Here is a 24,912-nt window from a genome sequence, read left to right on the forward strand (position 1 = left end):
TGGGAACCAACTTGATTTGACCCCGAAGGTCGCCGACTCGGGCGCCCTAGCTAAATCATTAGAGCAAGTCCTGGGCTCATCTGTGTAAAATGTGGCGCTTTTAGACTGATTAGCACGAAAAAACCCTAATGCCTCCGACTAAGTGGCTTACCTTACTCATGACCATCTTGGCAGCATTCAGGCTCCCCCTAGTGGCTTACCTTGCCCATGACCATCTTGGCAGCCTTCCAGCTGCGGTCCTTGGGGATTTTCCCTGCAGGAGACATGAGGACGAGAACAGCTGCTGAGACGTTGGCCACGATGGAGGGGGGGTTGGGGAACGTCCTGAGCTCTGTCAGGTTCATCTGGATGGGGGGGGGGGGGGGGGGGGAGAGAGAGAGAGAGAGAGATTAGGACAGTAGTATATGTGTGTCAGGTGTGTAGTCTGTTTTGTTTCTTTTTTTCTGCTTTTGTAATTGATGCTATCCTATGCATACTACTGTGTTCTATCTGCCTGTCTTTCAATGTTATATGAGATACATAAAGAACTGTGTTCTATTCAATGTTATATGAGATACATAAAGCACTGTGTTCTATTCAATGTTATATGAGATACATAAAGTACTGTTCTATTCAATGTTATATGAGATACATAAAGCACTGTGTTCTATTCAATGTTATATGAGATACATAAAGCACTGTGTTCTATTCAATGTTATATGAGATACATAAAGCACTGTGTTCTATTCAATGTTATATGAGATACATAAAGTACTGTGTTCTATTCAATGTTATATGAGATACATAAAGCACTGTGTTCTATTCAATGTTATATGAGATACATAAAGCACTGTTCTATTCAATGTTATATGAGATACATAAAGCACTGTTCTATTCAATGTTATATGAGATACATAAAGTACTGTTCTATTCAATGTTATATTAGATACATAAAGCACTGTTCTATTCAATGCTATATGAGATACATAAAGTACTGTGTTCTATTCAATGTTATATGAGATACATAAAGTACTGTGTTCTATTCAATGTTATATGAGATACATAAAGCACTGTGTTCTATTCAATGTTATATGAGATACATAAAGCACTGTGTTCTATTCAATGTTATATGAGATACATAAAGCACTGTGTTCTATTCAATGTTATATGAGATACATAAAGTACTGTTCTATTCAATGTTATGAGATACATAAAGCACTGTGTTCTATTCAATGTTATATGAGATACATAAAGCACTGTGTTCTATTCAATGTTATATGAGATACATAAAGCACTGTGTTCTATTCAATGTTATATGAGATACATAAAGTACTGTGTTCTATTCAATGTTATATGAGATACATAAAGCACTGTGTTCTATTCATTGTTATATGAGATACATGAAGTGGTTCCCGTGTAAATAAGCCGTGAAGCTTACTAGGATCTCCTTTTAGTTGACCTTGTACCAGTGATTTGTACTGTCATGAAACTGTACTTTTTCCTATGCAAACTGAAAATAAATTCTTCAATCAATCAATACAACGTTGTTAATTACAGGCTGGTATTTACTCTATAGGTATAAGTAAAGTATATTTACTCTGTTCAGAGTATTCAACGCGGTATCGGCAGCTTGCAGCGCAGGCTGGTATTTACTCTATAAGTATATTTACTCTATAAGCATATTTACTCTATAAGTATAGGTATAGTATTTATAAGTATATTTACTCTATTCAGAGTATTCAAGGCGGTATCGGCAGCCTGTAACGCAGGCTGGTATTACTCTATAGGTATAGGTATAGTATCTACTCTATAAGTAAAGTATATTTACTCTGTTCAGAGTATTCAAGGCGGTATCGGCAGCCTGTAACGCAGGCTCCGCCTTCCTCAGGTCCTCTTCACTCTCCTTCTGCTGCTTGGTCACTTCTGATTGGATGGCTGCAACCTGGCCAATCACAACACAGAGAAGAGAGAGTCCAGTCAAAACCTGGCCAATCACAACACAAGCACACACACACACACACACACACACACACACACACACACACACACACACACACACACACACACACACACACACACACACACACACACACACACAAAGCACCCTGGCCACATATGCCTTCTGGTTGGTTCAGGGACGTGCTGACCATTAGGAAAAGCGGGACAACTCCCGAACGGCCGGTTCATTCCTGGCCGGTCCAGGCCGGCCATTAGGAAAAAAATAAAAATAAAATGTCGGCCTTCGTTCCATTTTGTTTGATTTACTTTGTTGCGGCCAACAAAGTAAATCGTCACTGTCGGGCAGAATCTCCAAGTTCTCCAAGTTTCACATTTATGATTTGTTTTGCAAAGTAAAGCCCTGCTTCATCATACAAGGCCGTTGCACAAAAGTAGTGAAAACAGCAGATCTACAAGCACACAACGCCTCGTGATGTGAGGCGTTGTGTGCGTAGATCTGCTGTTTTCACTGGCTTGTCACTTGCCATGATCTGAAATGGCAAATCTTTGAGTAGCAGCAGCGCTATAGAGAGAGATCTCTCTATATCTCTCTAACGGCGTGGCCTCGGTGCCACGCCGTTTCTTCCATAGGCCGCCGCTATTATTTTGAAGGGCCGGAAGGGGGTTGTTTTTGTTTTTTTGGATTATCACTTGACGGCAACGATTACGTCATCTAGTCACATGACAGTGTGGGCCCAGAAGAGAACATGGCTGCGCCCAGCTTTTGTGTACACTATGGAGAGTGGAGACCATCCTTTGTATAAGAATGTCCCTTTTGGAGAAAATGAAGTCTCTTTATGGGCCTCTCAATGGATTTACTATGGAGGACGTTAACTTCGCGTGCACGCCCGACGTGCGTTGTAAACAAATCGCGGACATTACCGATGCGGGCGGGACCGGAGCGACGTACAGTAAGTAATAATATCTTTACTGTATATACAGTAACATTGACAGTCCTCGCCGTCAACGGCGCCATGGTATTAACCCTTTCACTGACGGTGAGCGTCGTCAAGGGCAGCAGAACAGTTAACAGGTGTAATATCACCTGAATCAATGTTTTTATTTGTATTTTGTATATTGTTTATTGCGAGCGCAACCAACGGAGCAGGGAATACGTTTGCAGGAACAACGCGCTGTAAAAAAATACAACTTCTGTAAAAATTCAGCCCCACCTCCTAGAACTCTCTCTGCCTCATATTGTCACAGGCTTTTCTCTGCCACACACACACACACACACACACACACACACACACACACACACACACACACACACACACACACACACACACACACACACACACACACACACACACACACACACACACACACACACACACACACACACACCCTAACCCACCCACCCTCTGTTCCTCTGCATCTGCCACTGCCCTCTCCTGGTTCAGTTTGTCCGTCTGTTGGCCGATCTTAGTGATGAGAGCCTCTGTGTCGCTGTTCCTCTGCCACAGCTCCACCTCCTGTAGCGCTAGCTTAGCCTTCAGGTCCTCTACCTATAGATAGATAGATAGATAGATAGATAGATAGATAGATAGATAGATAGATAGATAGATCTTAGTGATGAGAGCCTCTGTGTCGCTGTTCCTCTGCCACAGCTCCACCTCCTGTAGCGCTAGCTTAGCCTTCAGATCCTCCACCTGTAGGATACACACAGAGATAATTATACTTCCTGTGGACCTAGCCTCGCGTAGCCAGACAACTATTCCACAATCTCTGAATGCTATATAGAGTCTGGAACGGCAGCTCCCGAACGGCAAGTATCGGAAGTAGTCACTGCTGCACTGAACTGTAGTCCCATTGCAAACATAACAGAAACACACTAGCACAGACAGAGTCATTCTAATGAACTGTAGTCCCATTGGAAACATAACAGAAACACACTAGCACAGACAGAGTCATTCTAATGAACTGTAGTCCCATTGGAAACATAACAGAAACACACTAGCACAGACAGAGTCATTATAATGGACTGTAGTCCCATTGGAAACATAACAGAAGCACACTAGCACAGACAGTCATTATAATGAACTGTAGTCCCATTGGAAACATAACAGAAACACACTAGCACAGACAGAGTCATTATAATGAACTGTAGTCCCATTGGAAACATAACAGAAGCACACTAGCACAGACAGTCATTATAATGAACTGTAGTCCCATTGGAAACATAACAGAAACACACTTGCACAGACAGAGTCAGTCGAGCGGCATATTCTTGTTATGGGTGTATAGTTTACGAAAACATGTGAAAGCATCTTGAAATTAACACCAAACACACCAGAGAAAGACAAAATAACGTCCCAAAAATATTGAAAGGAGACATAACGCTTCCAGTAGGACTTGTTATTGTTACTGCACCAAGGGAGCGGTTGCGTCACATCCGCCTTATCTCGCACTCAACGTTTCTATTTCCGTGCCCCAGGCTGTTGACGGGAGTATTTGCAAATCGCGTAGGCAACAGTCTGGACACACAAGACTAATTCTACTTCCTGTAGACCTAGAGGAAACACAGAGAGATAATTCTACTTCCTGTACCCCTGGAGGAAACAGAGAAAATGTGTGTTTTCTTCCTCAGGACCAGGACTTCATCATGGAGTGCTTGGACTGCTTTGAAGGGAGCTATGGTCTTCAGTGTGTTGAAGTTGACCATCGGGGCGATCCTCTGTAGGAAACGAGTTTGTTGGTTGATTTTATTTATTACCTTTGAAGTCATCTTTTTGCTGGAAAGATTAGCTTCAAGGATACATCCTGAGTAGGAGATTTCATTTTTTCGTGTTATGACCTTGTCACCCACTTTGATGTGACCATCACATTCAGGAACTCTAAGACAGTGAGTCCTCCAGCCCTATCGACTCTGATAGATGCCCGTATTCCTAGGAGGGTTTCCCATGACCCCACGGCTGGTGACCTGGTAGCCCGCTACAACACTGCCCTATCCCATAGTCTGGACTCTCTTGTAGAACTCATTCCACAGACAGTCATTTAGGTTTGTTTAGGGCCAGGGGTCAGGGGTTAAAGGTTAGGGGTTACCTGTGAGGCAGTGGTCTGCAGCTTCAATAACCCGTTCTCCAGCCTCTCCATCTTCTGGGTTAGGGTCAGGGGTCAGGGGTTAGAGGTTAGGGTTAGGGTCAGGGTTAGGGTTAGGGTTAGGGGTTAAGGGTCAGGGGTTAAAGGTTAGGGGTTACCTGTGAGGCAGTGGTCTGCAGCTTTAATAACCCGTTCTCCAGCCTCTCCATCTTCTGGGTTAGGGTCAGGGGTCAGGGGTTAGAGGTTAGGGTCAGGGTTAGGGTTAGGGTTAGGGGTTAAGGGTCAGGGGTTAAAGGTTAGGGGTTACCTGTGAGGCAGTGGTCTGCAGCTTTAATAACCCGTTCTCCAGCCTCTCCATCTTCTGGGTTAGGGTCAGGGGTCAGGGGTTAGAGGTTAGGGTTAGGGTCAGGGTTAGGGTTAGTGTCAGGGGTCAGGGGTTAGAGGTTACCTGTGAGGCAGTGGTCTGGAGTTTCAGTAACCCGTTCTCCAGTCTCTCCATCTTCTGCGTCAGCTCGGTGCGTTGTGTCCCCAGCAGGTTGCCGTACAGCTTCATGAACTCCAGGAAGCTCTTAGGGGTCGTGTAGTTGAAATGTTTCTCATTCTGCTGGTACTTTACACTGACCTGGAAATATACATATTATTTATTATTATTATTATTATTACCCATATACTGGTATACTGGTCATTTTTATCCCACAATTTTGTAAGCCATTTGTTCACCCAGTGCCAGTTGCCTAAGCTGTAATCCTGGGCTCTGCTCTCCCTCTGCCAACCTTGGCAGAGCCCTGGACTGAGCTCATGCTTCCTTCAGTGCATGAGGAGTGATCAGGCCACTTCTTATCACCTGACAGGGGGGGGGGGGGGGGGGTTTCCCCGGTTGGAAGTATTCCAACCAGTTCCTTTCCCCGGCTGGCCAGGGGGAGGCAGTAAAGAGACCACGATTACGGCATGTTTTTTTGTGAGGGTATCTACCCTAGGAGACACGGGGAGAACATGCAAACTCCACACAGAAAGGCCCTATCGCCAACCCCACCTAGGGTGTGGGCGCTGATGACGTGGAGGAGAGAACACGCCCCCAGCGCCCACAGCGTCCCCCGGCGGGAATCGAACCCAGGACCTTCTAGCTGTGAGGCGACAGCTCTACCAACTGTACCTACTTAAAGGGGCACTCCACCACTTTTCAACCTGTGTTCATATAATTGGTCCTCACTCAAAAATAGCTTTTCTCTTTTTTTTTTTTCTTTTTTTTTCCTCAGAGGAGGGCTGTGGGCAGGTCAGAAACCCATCGTCTTGTGACATCATCGATTGCCAATCCAGCTTATAGAAACTGCAGGCTTTCTATTCCTGAAAAGTTGCAATTTTAAAGTGGAAGCCATTGTTCTCGCGATAATAAAAATCATTTTTTTTTTTGGAAAATGATGATGTCACAAGACGATGGATTCTGAACTTCCCACAGCTCTCCTAGGAGACTTGGACTGAGTAGAAAACATTTTGATATTTTATCATGAACATTAGTGAGGACCTATTATATGAAGACAGGTTGAAAAGTGGTGAACTACTCCTTTAAGTACAGTACTGTTTAACAGTTCTACTGCCAGATTTATTATTTAAGCTGCAAAAAGCAGCTTACCTTTGCGATGTTATAGAAAAAGATCTATTCATTATTTTAAAAAGATTTTTTTTTATTGGATCTACTATATGTGTACTTTAGCCCAGCTGACAGCAGAGGGCAGCAAAGAATAGATGTGAATTGGGCCGCTCCGCTTGCCGTGGTTCAGATCATAGAAATGCATAATCTAGATCAGGTCCACAGAGAACAGCCAGGAAGTGAATTGGACATCATTGATGTTTACGTGTGGTGGAGATTTGAAAGCAGCATTACGGGAGATATTTTTACTGTATCTCCCGTAATATTTTTACTGTACACACCTGCGCGACCCGTCATCAGCTTACAGTCATCAGACAAGGTAAAAGAACGAGCGTTCGTATTGGCAGCGAGCTGGGGTGAAAATTGGGGCGAACGGGAACGTCCGAAGCGGTAAAAGAGTTAAGTACAGTAGTTAAGTACAGTAGTTAAGTACAGTAGTGTTTAAGTACAGTAGTGTTTAAGTACAGTACACCACTGACTCACCTCGTTGACACTGGTGTGTGCGTAGGAGATGAACTCACTGATGGAGGCGCGGACGTGAGGCTGTGATTGGACGAAAATGACATCAAATGGTCACATGTTACATTACGGTCCAAGACATCCTCACCTTCCCGAAACAATGTATTTATGCATATATATATATATATATATATATATATATATATATATATATATATATTTATATATATATATATATATAAATCAGAGGTTCAACCTTTTCATGCTATGACTCTTCCAAAATAATCATACTTGAACTAGTAGTTCAAGTAGTAGTAGCAGTAATAGTAGTATATATTAACCTCCAGTCCAGGTATCTTGTCTATAAATGTAGAGCTAACAGACTGCAGGGCAGATTGTAGTAGTAATAGTAGTAGTAATAGTAGTAGTAGTAGTAGTAGTAGTAGTAGTAGTAGTAATAGTAGTAGTAGTAGTAGTAGTAGTAGTAGTAGTAGTAGTAGTAGTAGTAGTAGTAGTAATAGTAGTAGTAGTAGTAGTAGTAATAGTATATATTAACCTCTAGTCCTGGTATCTTGTCTATGAAGGTAGAGCTAACAGACTGCAGGGCAGATTGTAATAGTAGTAGTAGTAGTAGTAGTAGTAGTAGTAATAGTAATAGTAATAGTAATAATATATATTAACCTCTAGTCCAGGTATCTTGTCTATGAAGGTGGAACTGACAGACTGCAGGGCAGATTGTAATAGTAGTAATAATAGTAGTAGTAGTAGTAGTAGTAGTAGTAGTAGTAGTAGTAATAGTAGTAGTAGTAGTAGTAGTAATAGTAGTAGTAGTAGTAGTAGTAATAGTAATAGTAGTAGTAGTAGTAGTAGTAGTAGTAGTAATAGTAGTAGTAGTAGTAGTAGTAATAGTAGTAATAATAGTAGTAGTAGTAGTAGTAGTAGTAGTAGTAGTAGTAATAGTAGTAGTAGTAGTAGTAGTAGTAGTAGTAGTAGTAGTAGTAGTAATAGTAATAGTAGTAGTAGTAGTAGTAGTAGTAGTAATAGTAGTAATAGTAGTAGTAGTAGTAGTAGTAGTAGTAGTAGTAGTAGTAGTAGTAATAGTAGTAGTAGTAATAGTATATATTAACCTCCAGTCCAGGTATCTTGTCTATGAAGGTAGAACTAACAGACTGCAGGGCAGATTGAGGCCATTGATGGAACCAGTCGATGGCCGTACAGTTCACCAGAGCAGGGAACTTCCTGGCCCGAGTCCGCAGGGTGAAGCCCACTGGAGAGAAACACAGCACCACCTGGTGGTAGAGGAGGGGATCACAGATGATTAAACTTCATTTTATCACCTAAAAGCTTCTCCAGACGTAAAACGGTGGGTAGTGAATATTATTGACACACCATGTGTTTGTTTATTAAGTACTTTTTACTTTAGGTCTTTATATGCTTTGATTATCATGTTTTTATTGTATTGGAGCTTCCGAGCGTAAGATTTTCACATGTACAGTACTAACCCAGTGCATCTAAGTGACAAATACAGTGAATCTGAATCATCAATAAATATCAATATTTAAATGAATCAGTAGTCATCAATAATTAGTTATATTTAAATGAATCAGTAGTCATCAATAAATTAGTTATATTTAAATGAATCAGTAGTCATCAATAATATCAATATTTAAATGAATCAGTAGTCATCAATAAATATCAATATTTAAATGAATCAGCAGTCATCAATAAATATCAATATTTCAATAGTGACTGAGAAGTTGAATCCATATGCAGTCTGTCGTGTAGGTGAAGTCATCACTTAGCAGCAGATCATACACATTTGATTGTCTTAAGTAGCAGCTCTTATACCTTAACTTAAAGGTCTGTCCATTCTGTCTCTGACCACCAAACCTTTGGTCTGAAAGGTCCGGTTCAACTACAAAATGACATCACTTAATTGCATCTTCTGAATAGCATTACCCCGAATTAGAGTTCAGAAAGCTGCACGTCAGAAAGTCAGAACTCTCCGACGAAGGGTTTGGTGGTCGGAGACAGTATGGACAGGCCTTAAGTTAAGGCATAAGAGCTGCTACTTAAGATAATCAAAATACAGTCCATAAGTGTGTAAGTGCTAGTGCACTTTGTTGAATATACCTGTCTTATGGCAATGACAAAAACTAATTTCACACACTGGTTTTACAATCTGTGAGTTTGTGATGTGACGATAGAGAAGATTCTGATCCTATCACAGATGACCGCTGCAATACCGTTAAGGTTCTATGAAGTTTACATGTTTGGCATCAAATGTTCTATCAAGGTTCTATCAAGGTTCTATGAAAGTTTTATAAAGGTTTTATGAAGGTTTTATAAAGGTTCCATATTGAACATCAACATTCTATAAAGGTTCTGTGTTGAACATCAAGGTTCCTTCCAGACCTTCAGATGTCTCCTGATCCTCTCTAGGAAGAAGTTCTGTAATGTTATATATGGTTCTATAGGATTCTATAAGGTGCTATATGGTTCTATATGGTTATATACCGGTATGGTTCTATATGGTTCTATATGGTTATATACCGGTATGGTTCTATATGGTTATATACCGGTATGGTTCTATATGGTTCTATATGGTTATATACCGGTATGGTTCTATATGGTTCTATATGGTTATATACCGTTATGGTTCTATATGGTTCTATATGGTTATATACCGGTATGGTTCTATATGGTTCTATATGGTTATATACCGGTATGGTTCTATATGGTTCTATATGGTTCTATATGGTTATATAGGGTACCTTCAGTTGTCTCCTGATCCTCTCTATGAAGAAGTTCTATAGGGTTCTATAATGTTCTATAAGGTTCTATAGGGTTCTATATGGTTCTATAAGGTTCTATAGGGTTCGATATGGTTCTATAGGGTACCTTCAGTTGTCTCCTGATCCGTTCTATAAAGAAGTTCCAGCAGCTCTCCTTAGAGTCATCCTGACCCAAAGCTCTGAGTCTATAGGGTTCTATAAGGTTCTATATGGTTCTATAAGGTTCTATATGGTTCTATAAGGTTCTATAGGGTACCTTGAGTTGTCTCCTGATCCGTTCTATAAAGAAGTTCCAGCAGCTCTCCTTAGAGTCATCCTGACCCAAAGCTCTGAGCTCCACACGGATGGACTTCTTGATCATATCCACCTCCTCGTCACTGAACAGGTCTGGGATGTCCCCTGTATAATATATAATATATACACGTTATATCTATAATATCTATCTATCTATCTATCTATCTATCTATCTATCTATCTATCTATCTATCTATCTATCTATCTATCTATATCTAGAATATACAATATGTCCTCCTCATCACTGAACAGGTCTGGGATGTCTCCTGTATAATATATAATATATACACGTTATATCTAGAATATATATCTATCTATCTATATCTAGAATATACTGTATATATGTTATACATGTCCACCTCCTCATCACTGAACAGGTCTGGGATGTCTCCTGTATAATATATAATATATAAACATGTTATATACACCATTATGTCTAGCATTACCCTGTACAATATACAATATGTATACATGTTAAATAACAAACAATATGTTATACATGTCCACCTCCTCTTCTTTTATATTCCTGAACTGATTACTGTATATGACAACCTAACATGATGGTAATGGTGAATCAACCTAGCCTCGCCTACCAGGCTTTCTGGGGGAAAGCCTGGTGTTCGTTCACAACAGGCCGTTTGGTTTCCGCCCAACGCGGAAACCACTAGAAGAAGCGGCGTCGCTTTGATTTGGTTCCCCCCGTTTGTTTCCCCAATCCCTTTTAAAATGCTAGCCTAGTGTAGTCTTGCCAGTCGCTACCAGTTGGACTAAAAGATGCATTTCTACCATTTTTTGTGGTCACATGTTCAGATACTGGATTCTGGTTGGCTTAAAACAGTGGTAAATCAGTCAACAACCATGAGTTGGCTCATGGACCCCGCCCACTGTTGTGTTGCAGAACAATTAATGATTGTAACTAAATAACCTTGCAAGTTACAACTGTGTTTTCTTTCATTTATATGGTAGAAGTGGTAGAAAAGCAATTTACCATTCGAGGGTCGTGGGTTGTTGGCTGATTTACCACTGTTTCAGGGTTGTGCCACGAGGCGAAGCCGAGTACCTCAACCCACTCCCTCTCATGGTAAATGTCTTACATACCAAACTAATTTTTCAAAAGCAAAACTACTCTGCATCAAGGAGTTTATTAGGTAGGCCCCGAATTATTTTGGGTTAAAACTGAATCCGGTTGGATAGTTACGGAAAATTGTAGTCTTTGAGTACTACAACATGACGTGTTGTGGTTTCCGCTCCAACCCCGAAAAGTGAAGTGATCCCAGACTAGAATCAACCTAACATGATGTTATTGGTGGATCAACCTAACCTGATGCCAGCATGTCGTTGATGAGAACCAGGAAGCGTTCGTCAGGGATCTGAGCGTCAGTGTGGAGGAAAACCGTCCCGATGTTCTTCACCCCCACCTTGATGTAGAGCGCTGCTATGTCCCCCTAGTGGTAGAGAAGAGAACAACACCTTAATGTACAGAGCTGCTATGTCCCCCTGGTGGCAGAGAAGAGAACAACACTTTAATGTACAGAGCTGCTATGTCCCCCTGGTGGTAATGAGAGGAACACCTTAAAGCAGGGGTCTTCAACAGGGGGTCCAGGACCCTAGAGGGTCCTCAGAGTTACTACAGGGGATCCTCCAAATCTTTGTGTAATAGAAGTCTTTTTTATATTAAACACCTGAACCCTAGCGTCCATATTCTGAGAACTTTAGACAAACATAGCAGATCTACAAGCTCCGTTGTGAGCTTGTAGATCGGCTATTTTTGGCAAAGATGTTTGGTGTAGAGGGGAAAAAGAGCAGACTAAGTACAGAGTGAAAGGTCAAGTTTATTAAGTATTGACGGTTCAAGTGGTTAAATATCTGAAACCACATATTAACATGAATCCAAAATACACTGATGATTGTAAAACACCCCTGCCTTAAAGAAATCCCTGGCTAATACGACAAATATGCCTTAATACATCATAATTGTCCTCTATAAATACAATGTAAAATTAAAAACACCTTAAAGGAGTAGTTCACCCCCAAAATGACTTGTTTTCTATTGATTAGTCACACCATGGAGACTAGAGTCCAATAATATTTGTAGTTTTTTGTCGCATTCCTAAGACAAAAATGTGATAACAATAAACCCCCATTCGTTCCGGATGAGGACCCGTTTTGAAACGGGTCCCCATCCGGAATCAATGGGGGTAAATTTACTCTAATCAAAGTTTTGTCTTAGGAATGCGACAAAAACCAAAAAATACTATTGAACTCTACTCTCCATGGCGTGACTAATCAATAGAACATTTTGGGGGTGAACTACACCTTTAAATATTGTATTTCTTCTAGAAATAGCTCATCTTTCACTCAATAGGGGAAATGCTCGTTGCAAGTTGATGATGTCATAAAACCATGTTTGATCGATCCCTATGAAATTTCTGGCATCCATGTGCAAAAAACAAACAAAAACACATAATAATTCCTATGGTTAATATGAGCATCAAATCAATATTTCAAATGTGTGTATTTTTCTTCTTATTTTGCACATGCATGCCATATAGACCACACATTTATTACCATTCGAGGGTTGTGGGTCGTGGGTTGTGTGGCACTCGGCTACGCCTCGTGCCACAACCCTGAAACAGTGGTAAATCAGCCAACAACCCACTCCCTCTCATGGTAAATGGCTTACATTTACCATTTGTGCGTGCGTGCGTGCGTGCGTGCGTGCGTGCGTGCGTGCGTGCGTGCGTGCGTGCGTGCGTGCGTGCGTGCGTGCGTGCGCGCGCGCGCGCGCGCGTGCGTGCGTGCGTGCGTGCGTGTGTGTGTGTGTGCTCACCCTCAGGTCATTGATGCTGTAACCCTTCCTCAGAGTGATCTGGAAAACCTCCAAGGAGCTCAGGAAGGCTGCCAGCCTGCACAGACTCTGCTTCCCACTGCCTCCCACGCCCACCAGCAAGGCATTACCATGAGGAGCTTCCAGGATGCGACTGATACGACACCTGGAAGAGAACCAGCAACCATCACTTAGTTAACACCAGTGTTGTTTTTGACAGCAAATTTTGATTTAGTTTTAGTCATAGTCTTTTGAATAAAATGTTATTTAGTTTTAGTCACCTGAAAAGTTTTAGTTTTAGTCATAATTTTGTCACCTGAAAAGTTTTAGTTTTAGTCTAATTTTAGTCGACTAAATATCATAATATTTTAGGCAACTAAATCTACAGTTGATTTAGTCGACTAAAATGTATTTTGTCAGGCCTTGATGGCATCTTAATGACTGATTTTACACTTGGTTGTGTGCTGAAAATAGCAGATCTACAAGCTCACAACGCATCGCACCGCGACACGTTGTGAGCTTGTAGATCTGCTATTTTCAGCACGCAACACCTGAGAGCAACCAAACATAAAATGACTTTCTTCTCCTCCAGTCCCTCCCTAACGTTTTAGTCTAGTTTGTATTTTGTTGACGAAATTGTCAATATATTTAGTCTTAGTTTTAGTCATCACAGCTTACTTTTTTTTTTTTTTTTTTTTCGTTTTCGTCAGTGAAAAAAACGCAGTCGACAATTTTTTTGGCAGTTTTAGTCGACAAAATCAACACTGGTTAACACGCCCACCAGCAAGGCATTACCATGAGGAGCCTCCAGGATGCGACTGATACGACACCTGGAATACAACCAGCAACCATCACTTAGTGTAGGGGTTTTCAACCACTGGTCCTGGGGACCTTTGCTGTGCCCCTGAGAAGGGTCAAGTGTGTCCCTTGAAACTGCTTGAAAGCCAGTATTGTATTTATCATTTTAAAAATGACTTAAACTAGTGAAAACAGCAGATCTACAAGCACACAATGCCTCGCGGTGCGAGGCATTGTGTGCTTGTAGATCTGCTGTTTTCACTACTGTTGTGCGACGGCCTTGTATGATGAAGCAGGGCTTTACTTTGCGAAGAAACGTACAAATCTGAAACTTGGAGATACAAGGTTTCTTCCCGACAGTGGCGATATTTACACCCCCGTATTATGTTGGTGTGACCATGGATTCGACTGATACGACACCTGGAGTACAACCAGCAACCCTCACTTAACACAATGAGGTTGAAGATGGATGGATAGTGCTTTTCCCCCGACAAAAATCAGGATTTCAAACCCAGCCGTGGATATCGCTTTTATATTAAATAACAGTAACGTGCGGATATTGGGACCCGCGGGTGATGCATAAAACACAATATCCTGTGATCCTTTGGGTGATGACGATGTCATTAGGAAATGAATAATCTCCGTTGGCTTCTATGCATTGCTCTGCGCTAAAATGGCTTTATCTCGGAATCCATCTCCACAATTGCATCGATCGATCGTTGAGAAACGTTATTTTTTTCACCAGCCCGTATCTAAGCAACGGACAGCCGCGGTAACAATAATTCTTTTCCGGGTGAAAGAAAACATGTTTGATCGATATTCTGGAACATGGAGCTTCTGTGGGGCTTCAGAATAAGGTATAATCAATTATCTAAATAATGAATTACAGGCTATGTAAAACACCCAATGTGTTAATTCATTCATCCTCCTCAGCCAGGGTCTTTCATTGTTTCTACCTTATTTTGAAGACGACGCAACGCACCATGTGACCACCATGTGTAAACACACTGTTTGTAAGATCAAACCATGTTTTCTTCATTCACCCGGAAAACAAAAACTGTAACCGCGACAATCTCTAGTTATGATTATTATTATATATATAGTTATGATATTATAATCTCTAGTTATGATTATTATTATATATATAGTTATGATATTATAATCTCTAGTTATGATTATTATTATATATATAGTTATGATATTATAATCTCTAGTTATGATTATTATTATATATATAGTTATGATATTATAATCTCTAGTTATGATTATTATTATATATATAGTTATGATATTATAATCTCTAGTTATGATTATTATTATATATATAGTTATGATATTATAATCTCTAGTTATGATTATTATTACCCATATAGTTATGATATTATAATCTCTAGTTATGATTATTATTATATATATAGTTATGATATTATAATCTCTAGTTATGATTATTACCCTATATCTAGTTATGATATTATAATCTCTAGTTATGATTATTACCCTATATATAGTTATGATATTATAATCTCTAGTTATGATTATTATTATATATATAGTTATGATATTATAATCTCTAGTTATGATTATTATTATATATATAGTTATATTATAATCTCTAGTTATGATTATTATTATATATATAGTTATGATATTATAATCTCTAGTTATGATTATTATTATATATATAGTTATGATATTATAATCTCTAGTTATGATTATTATTATATATATAGTTATGATATTATAATCTCTAGTTATGATTATTATTATATATATAGTTATGATATTATAATCTCTAGTTATGATTATTATTATATATATAGTTATGATATTATAATCTCTAGTTATGATTATTATATATATATAGTTATGATATTATAATCTCTAGTTACGATTATTATTATATATATAGTTATGATATTATAATCTCTAGTTATGATTATTATTATATATATAGTTATGATATTATAATCTCTAGTTATGATTATTATTATATATATAGTTATGATATTATAATCTCTAGTTATGATTATTATTATATATATAGTTATGATATTATAATCTCTAGTTATGATTATTATTATATATATAGTTATGATATTATAATCTCTAGTTACGGTCCGAGGAAAACACAATCTGGGAGTAGAATCTTTGATATTTACATTTTCTTTTCTGGATTTGCTCTAAAGATGTGATTACAACATAATATTGTAATCTAACTCCTATACAAATGGGTTGCAAAATCATAGGATGAAAATGATAGAAAAGAGAACTGTAGTGCGTGTGTCCGCGCGTGTGTGTGTGTGTGTGTGTGCGTGTGCGTGTGCGTGCGTGTTTGCGTGCGTGCGTGCGCGTGTGCGTGTGCGTGTGCGTGTGCGTGTGCGTGCGTGCGTGCGTAAGTGCGTGCGTGCGTAAGTGCGTGCGTTCATGCGTGTGTGTGTGTGTGTGTGCGTGTGCGTGTGTGTGCGTGCGTGCGTGCGTGCGTGTTTGCGTGCGCGTGTGCGTGTGCGTGCGTGCGTGCGTAAGTGCGTGCGTTCGTGTGTGTGTGTGTGTGTGTGTGTGTGTGTGTGTGTGTGTGTGTGTGTGCGTGTGTGTGTGTGTGTGTTTACACATGCTGCATGGCCTCTTCAAACAGCACCAGGTTCATGACCGCGTGCAGCTCGTTGTAATGCTCCAACGCGTCCACCAGGGTTTTGTGCAGCTTCTCCCAATCCGATGCCTTTTCAGAAGAAAAGAAGAAAAATCACAGATCTACAAATCACCTGGAAGTCTCTGTCCACAGATTGTCCATCAAAGATTTTATCATTTCATTAAAGAGTGTGATTTCAGAATATTATTGTCCGGGTTTCCCAAAGTGATTTTATCCCATCGTAGCTCACACATGGTCGTAGAGACCAAGCCCTGACCGTCATGTTCCTGTGTGTACATGGGTTCAGGCAGAGAGACTTATTATTTAGCCCCCTACAACTACACCATCATTCACATTTTCACATCATTCCCATGTATTTCCTGGCATTCCCCATGCGCACCAACCCCATTGAGATAAACAGACAGTGATCGGATAAAAAGGCTTCTTATTAACCCATTTAGTGCTCCAGACATGAACGGGTTAAATGTCTAGCGTGCCGCTCACAGGCTCCTATACGCTCCATTGTCTTATTTTGAAGGCCAGAAGTCCATTGCGTAAATACTTCCGGGTTGACGTCATGACGTCATTCAACGGGAGCGGTCGTCATCCCATAACGATCCTAAAATGGCCGATCGATGCCTTTGTTATTATGTTTTTGTAGCGAGAATCTAATGCCATCCTTGGCTTTAAAAGTGTTGTTTGGAGAAAATGGACATTAAAGATGAGATCGGCCGTCGGCCTCCATGTTATGGGATTACTATTTTGTGCATGTGGATCCGTGATGATGATGAATCGGCGAGTCCAATCGTGCCAATCGTTTCCAACGGACCCTAGGGTAAGAACGCCAGCGTTACTCTATATACAGTACTTTTCGCGAGTATACTCGGGATCGGCACTCTAAATACTCAAGTATTTTTCACGAGTATTCTCGGGATTGGCTACAACTGAGTTAAAGAACCCGTACCGTACCGTGAGAAAAAGCCGTACCGTATTTAGACAGGAGTGTAATCTGAATGTTGGTGTAGTTGTAGGGGTTAAATAAGTCTCTCTGCCTGAACCCATGTAAACACAGGAACATGACGGTCAGGGCTTGGTCTCTACGACCATGCGTGAGCTACCATGGGCTAAAATCACTTTGGGAAACCCGGCCATTATTATTTTCAGCACACAACCAAGTGTGAAATTGGGATTTCAATGCCCGATTCAATACCAATGACGCCATCAAGGCGCAGAAGAATAGCTTTTTGTTGACAAACTGTACATTTAGTTTACTTTTTTTTTTTTTTTACTATTTTGAAAAACATTTTAAATATTTTGAGCTTGTAGATCAGCTATTTGACATTTTTAAAAATGTTTTTATAAATAGTAAAACATTTACAAAAAAAGTTTAGTGATAAGGGTTAGATGAAAAAATACTACAACTGGTGGTACTACTCCCCTAGTGGTACCTGGTGGTATCGCGGTTCCCCCACCCCCAGGGCAAAGTGACAGTACACCCCCTAGTGGTACCTGGTGGTATCACTGCTCCCCCCCTAGTGGTACCTGGTGGTATCGCGGCTCCCCCACCCCCAGGGCAAAGTGACAGTAGACCAGAGGCTGGTGGATGAAGATGGACTCATCGATGGACTGGAAGAAAAAAGAAAAGAGGAGAGATCAATCACTTTGATCTTCTGTTTTCCTTTATTAATTGAGAGCAAGCCCAACAAGGACGCCCAGATCACAGCATATAAAACACAATACGAGCAACAAAGAATGTGGGCTGTTTGAAGGTAGAAAGAGGAATATCAACATTAGGGTAGACTGTTGTGATGTCCAGTGGTGTAGGGTAGTCATCACAGTCACATGGGTGTAGTGCTACTGCTAAGTAAGAGTTGTCATCTAAACAAAACAGCTTCTTGCTTATGCAAAATGCAAATCCTACTGACTAATACTGCATCACTGCATGTAAGCTTGTAGATCGACTATGTTCCCATAAAATAGGGCTAAAGAGTGGTTTATGTATGTTTTATAATATCATAATGAATAGTAAAGTAACTAAGGTTTTCAAATGAATTTGTAGTGGAGTAAAAGTACAACATTTAGATCCCAGATGTAGTAGAAGTAGAAGTAAAAGCAGCAACAAAATAACTCAAATTGTACTTAAGTACAGTACTTAAGTAAATGTACTTAGTTACTTTATACCACTGCACACACCTCACAACAAGTCAAGAACCCACAGCAGCAAGTTAGCAACAACAAAAAAAACTGAACCACAAACCAACCAACAGCAGAAACAAATCACAACAATGGTCACAGAGAAAGAGCGCACTGAAGACTATAGCGACTGTCAGCAACAGACAGCGAGGGAGGAGAGATTACAAAACAGCAGTGTCTAGCACTTGCATATCACCGCTAAAGCAGCAACGTGGCTCCATCGCACAAGTTACAACTGACAGTGCAAGTTGAATGTTTATTTACCTGTTTGCTGTTGCCGCAGTTGCGTTTGACGCTTTTTCTTTTTCTCATATCCAGAAAGATAAACGTGCATTGTCAAACCGAAAGTAAACAAACACTAGTCTCTGAAAGGGGGGCGGGGCAGAAACTCCCAAAGAGTCAAGAAATGTTGTCTCCTTTTTCTTTTTGGCCAATGGGACAATGGCATAGAGCCGGGACAGCCAATCAGGGACATGAGTAAGTCTGGCTATGCAAGGGTAATCAGAGATGTCTCATTCAGGCTAAGATGGCAGTAGCGCTGGTGTCAAAAGACGCGCTGGTGTAAAAAGTCAGTTCTGCAGAGGAGGGGGGCGGTGGGGGCCTCTTTGGTCGGCCGGGCCATACGCAGACTGCGTAGTCTGCGTATGCGGGGCACCGGCGCTGCGAGCAATTGACAATGGTGCATTTATATACAATCACCGTCTCAATATACAATCCACTGTCTCACCGAAGGTATTGCAGGACAGAACTTCTGCTTATGAAGTTCTCAGATGGTACATCTGCACCTCTCTCCATCTGGTGCCATGGCATCGGTCCGAAGGTTCATTAGTCAGAATTTGTTAAGAATACTATGCCTAACTCTAATCCTAACCCTAACCTTAACCACAGTAAGCCTAACTAAATTCAGACTAATGAACCTTCAAACTAATGAACTTTCGGACTTATGGGCAGCCCCCCTCCAGTATCTCTTGCCGGTGTCCAAGTATCTATGAATCCTCCCTCCATCTCACCTCAAAGTATCTCTTCCCAGTGTCCAGGAGGACATCTCACCTCAAAGTATCTCTTCCCAGTGTCCAGAAGGACATCTCACCTCAAAGTATCTCTTCCCAGTGTCCAGGAGGATCTTGGTGAAGAGTTCCTCGTCCTTCTCCTCCATCAGTTTGTCAGAGTAAACCCTGGAGCTCTCATGAAGCCACAGGTGAACCAGGTCTATGGGGTACCTGATGCATGCTGGGAGGGCAAACAGGATGCCCTGGAGAGAGAGAGAGAGACACGCACGCACGCACGCACGCACGCACGCACGCACACACGCACACACACACACAGTTCAGTCAGATAACTCATGAATAGAATGAACCAATAATAAAATGGATATTTTATTATTGAAACATGTGAATGGAGCATCGCAGTTGCAGCCCCACCCCGTCTTCACTCTGGTGTCGGAAGCGTTTTCCCCATTCATTTCTTCCATAGACATTTCATAAAGTATTTATTTAAACGTTTTTAAGCCTCGGACAAAGCCACCCCGGCTGGTGAGGAATCATGACAATATATATATATAAATATATATATATATATATATATATATATATATATATATATATATATATATATATATATACATTTTTTTTTAATGCAACAATTAATTAGAATGCTGAAAAAGGGCAGGGTACAAGACTGTGTACATCATTATTTAAAAAAAGAAAAAAAATCTACAATAAATCTACAAGCACACCTCGCGGTGCGAGGCGTTGTGTGCTTGTAGATCAGCTTTTTTCACTACTGTTGTGCGACAGCCTTGTATGATGAAGCAGGGCTTTACTTTGCGAAGAAACTTACAAATTTGAAACTTGGAGATACAAGGTTTCTTCCCCACATTGATGATATTTACACCCCCGTATTATGTTGGTGTGACCATGGATTCTTGGGACATGAAAAGTGTGACCATGCAGAAAAAAAGGTTGAGAAACATTGCACTAGGTTGAAAGAAATGCAAAGATCCCCTTTCAATGCCGTACCAGAAGGCAGCGTTCAATAGATTTGCCTTTTCCAAACTCTCCTGAAGTTGAGTGTAGATTTTATGCTGAAAGAATTCGCCACATCTCCAGTATCGGCTTGCTTGATTATACTATAGTTGAATGCGGTGTCATGCACCAAAAACAGCCGATCTCCAAGCTAACAACGTGTCGCAACGCAACATGTTGTGAGCTTGTAGATCTGCAATTTTCACAGTTTTCAACAAAAGTGCCCTATTAGAGATTTCAGCCCCTCTAACATTCTCCACACACACACACACACACACACACACACACACACACACACACACACACACACACACACACACACACACACACACACACCTGGAAGATGTTGCTCATGTCTCTCAGGTTGAAGATGTAGTGGAAACGGATGGCTGTGGGCAGGAAGTTCTGACTGACCTTCTGATGGAGACATATAGCTGCCTGAAAGGGTTAAACACTTTATTAATGACATATAGCTGCCTGTAAGGGTTAAACACTTTATTAATGACATATAGCTGCCTGAAAGGGTTAAACACTTTATTAATGACATATAGCTGCCTGAAAGGGTTAAACACTTTATTAATGACATATAGCTGCCTGAAAGGGTTAAACACTTTATTAATGACATATAGCTGCCTGAAAGGGTTAAACACTTTATTAATGACATATAGCTGCCTTAAAGAGTTAAACACTTTATTAATGACATATAGCTGCCTGAAAGGGTTAAACACTTTATTAATGACATTAAACACTTTATTAATGACATATAGCTGCCTGAAAGGGTTAAACACTTTATTAATGACATATAGCTGCCTGAAAGGGTTAAACACTTTATTAATGACATATAGCTGCCTGAAAGGGTTAAACACTTTATTAATGACATATAGCTGCCTGAAAGGGTTAAACACTTTATTAATGACATATAGCTGCCTGAAAGAGTTAAACACTTTATTAATGACATATAGCTGCCTGTTAAAGGGTTAAACACTTTATTAATGACATATAGCTGCCTGAAAGGGTTAAACACTTTATTAATGACATATAGCTGCCTGAAAGGGTTAAACACTTTATTAATGACATATAGCTGCCTGAAAGGGTTAAACACTTTATTAATGACATATAGCTGCCTGAAAGAGTTAAACACTTTATTAATGACATTAAACACTTTATTAATGACATATAGCTGCCTGAAAGGGTTAAACACTTTATTAATGACATTAAACACTTTATTAATGACATATAGCTGCCTGAAAGGGTTAAACACTTTATTAATGACATATAGCTGCCTGAAAGGGTTAAACACTTTATTAATGACATATAGCTGCCTGAAAGGGTTAAACACTTTATTAATGACATATAGCTGCCTGAAAGGGTTAAACACTTTATTAATGACATATAGCTGCCTGTAAGGGTTAAACACTTTATTAATGACATATAGCTGCCTGAAAGAGTTAAACACTTTATTAATGACATATAGCTGCCTGAAAGGGTTAAACACTTTATTAATGACATATAGCTGCCTGAAAGGGTTAAACACTTTATTAATGACATATAGCTGCCTGAAAGGGTTAAACACTTTATTAATGACATATAGCTGCCTGTTAAAGGGTTAAACACTTTATTAATGACATATAGCTGCCTGAAAGGGTTAAACACTTTATTAATGACATATAGCTGCCTGAAAGGGTTAAACACTTTATTAATGACATATAGCTGCCTGTAAGGGTTAAACACTTTATTAATGACATATAGCTGCCTGAAAGAGTTAAACACTTTATTAATGACATATAGCTGCCTGAAAGGGTTAAACACTTTATTAATGACATATAGCTGCCTGAAAGGGTTAAACACTTTATTAATGACATAGAGCTACCTGAAAGGGTTAAACACGTTATTAACACACCGGGTGCCCAGAATTTTCGACGTGTTGTGTTTGCTGGTGCCCATGGCAACCCGCCATTTTACCTACCTTCGAAGTACTGGCGAAAAAAGTAATCCGAGTAAATGTAATCCGAGTATGTCCTGTTTATTTCGCGAAAATCTTTTCTTTCAGTCAGGACCGTTTTTTATCAATTCTGAGCCACAGTGTTTGTGTTACGGCCGGTAGAAGAGGCTGCCGTTTTGAGAAAAAAAATGAAAAAAGTAAAAGAATCCGGAGAAAACAGCATTTTTGTGCAGCCGCTAAACAGGAAGTCAACGAGCCAGACAGCACGTCCGGGTGACGTAATTGCGCGCTGCATGTTGGGAAATGGAGTTTGTTTCATCACCGCGGTAGCCAAGTGCAGTAGCTACAGTACAGTATAGTTTACTGTACAACGCGTCAAACGCGTCGTGGGCACACGTAAACATCAAAGAGTTTGGCGCGTTGGCACCATGTGGACATCCAATGAGTTAATTAATCTGTTCTTATGGAGACATATAGCTGCCTGTTAAAAGAGTTGGAAAACGATTATATCACGTCAGAATCAAGGCGGAACACCCGGAAAAAAAGGAGTCCCAAAACCAAACACCCAAATCATTTTCAACACTGATTGGCTGTCAGGACGCAATGGGTGGAGTCGGGGGGAAGCGAAGGTCGCTTCACTTGGATTCTTCCAACTGGGGGCGAAGATACCGAAGCCACCATTCGCGCTGGTTGCGCCGCCCCATTTGGCTCATTCGTGCCGCGCTTGTTAGCGGCCCGGTCGCGCGTTGTCTCGTCTTAGTGTTCACTTTGTATGGAATCGCGCCGCTCGAACTATCCAGGTTTGAATCAAATCAAATCAAATCAAACTTTATTTATAAAGCACATTTAAAACAACCGAGATTGACCAAAGTGCTGTACAGTCAGAGCAGTGAGAGCAGGAGCAAACAATAAAAGCAAGCATATGTACATTATAACAAAGGCAACAAGAGCACAACACATGTGCAGTACAAGACATTAAAAAGGAACGTAGGTACATTAAAAGGAACTTAGGTGACATTAAAAGCTAAAGAAAATAGGTGAGTTTTAACCTGAGATTTAAAAACACTTATGGATGGAGCAGTCCTAATCGAAAAAGGCAGGCCGTTCCATAGCCTAGGGGCTGCAGCCGCGAAAGCGCGGGCCCCTCTAGTAGTTTTTTTAGAAATCAGCTCGACCAGCAGCTGTTTGTCGGCAGATCTGAGGACTCTGGCGGGGACATAGGGTTCCAGGAGATCTGAGAGGTATTTAGGGGCTAGACCATTTATGGATTTGAATGTGAAAAGGAGAATTTTGAAATCAATGCGGAATTTTACGGGAAGCCAATGGAGTGAAGCTAAGACCGGGGTTATATGTTCGCGTTTTTTAGTGCCAGTCAACAGGCGAGCAGCAGCGTTTTGGACCAGTTGTAGTCGTCTGAGGGACGACTGGTCTATGCCACTATATAAGGAGTTACAATAGTCGAGCCTTTGGGTGATGAAGGCATGTGTTGCCATTTCTAGTTGTTTCTTGGGTAGAAAAGGCTTGGCCTTGGCTAGGAGGCGGAGTTGGAAGAAGCTGGTTTTGACAACTGAGTTAATTTGTTTGTGAAATTTGAATGTGCTATCTAAGGTGACACCAAGGTTTTTGGCGGATGTGCGGAACCAGGGGTGTCAATTGGGTATGGCAGGGGTATGCAGCTGCCATACCCTGGCCTGGGTCCAGGGGGGAGAATAAAAGTTACTTTTAAATAAAAATCCATGAATGTCTCTTTGTCTGTCTGTGCTGGTTATTATGTTGTTAAATTACAGTAAAATAACTACAAATGCAAAATCTAACAAGGTATTATAATTATATTCTCCACACTTGTATTCTCCCCATCTTGACAGAATGGTATATTCCCAGGTTCTGCAGGTCAGCTGCACAGGTGCAATGCATTATGGTTAATTGTGGCACGTTTACTAACATGCCAAGTTTAGCTGCACTTGAACAACCGTTCCAGGCTGCCATATCCAGCCTAAGGAACCGCAGAAAAAAATAGAATGTACTTCTTAAAGTAAATGTATCATGCCTGTTGCTAAGGTATGACAACACGACTGGTGTCTTTGACACCAGTCGTGTTGCCATACCCTAGCTTTTTTCTGAACTGACGCCACTGCATACTATCTAGCTTTGAACGCACCAATAGAATGACAGACAGACAGACAGACAGACTGACAGGTACCTGGATCAGCCAATAGAAAGACAGAAAGACAGACAGGTACCTGGACCAGCCAATAGAAAGACAGAAAGACTGACAGGTACCTGGACC

At 40.6% G+C, this 24,912-nt stretch overlaps 1 protein-coding gene across 1 annotated transcript in view; it reads right to left on the bottom strand.

Annotated features, from left to right (window-relative positions):
* The window catches only part of dnah9l (dynein, axonemal, heavy polypeptide 9 like), a gene marked incomplete at both ends in the record, with an annotated part of 263,680 nt that overhangs the window by 59,046 nt on the left and 179,722 nt on the right, over positions 1-24,912 (bottom strand). Inside the window, 13 exons of the mRNA XM_080727109.1 lie at positions 201-344; positions 1,808-1,921; positions 3,339-3,485; positions 5,468-5,641; positions 7,151-7,210; positions 8,254-8,415; positions 10,178-10,320; positions 11,537-11,660; positions 13,046-13,208; positions 16,447-16,556; positions 18,009-18,092; positions 19,750-19,911; positions 21,020-21,121. Coding sequence (XP_080583235.1) covers positions 201-344; positions 1,808-1,921; positions 3,339-3,485; positions 5,468-5,641; positions 7,151-7,210; positions 8,254-8,415; positions 10,178-10,320; positions 11,537-11,660; positions 13,046-13,208; positions 16,447-16,556; positions 18,009-18,092; positions 19,750-19,911; positions 21,020-21,121 — 1,689 coding nt within the window. The remainder of the gene's footprint in view (positions 1-200; positions 345-1,807; positions 1,922-3,338; positions 3,486-5,467; positions 5,642-7,150; positions 7,211-8,253; positions 8,416-10,177; positions 10,321-11,536; positions 11,661-13,045; positions 13,209-16,446; positions 16,557-18,008; positions 18,093-19,749; positions 19,912-21,019; positions 21,122-24,912) is intronic.

The sequence above is a fragment of the Nannobrachium achirus genome, assembly GCF_963921795.1.
Source record: "Nannobrachium achirus genome assembly, chromosome: 5".
Lineage (NCBI taxonomy): Eukaryota > Metazoa > Chordata > Actinopteri > Myctophiformes > Myctophidae > Nannobrachium > Nannobrachium achirus.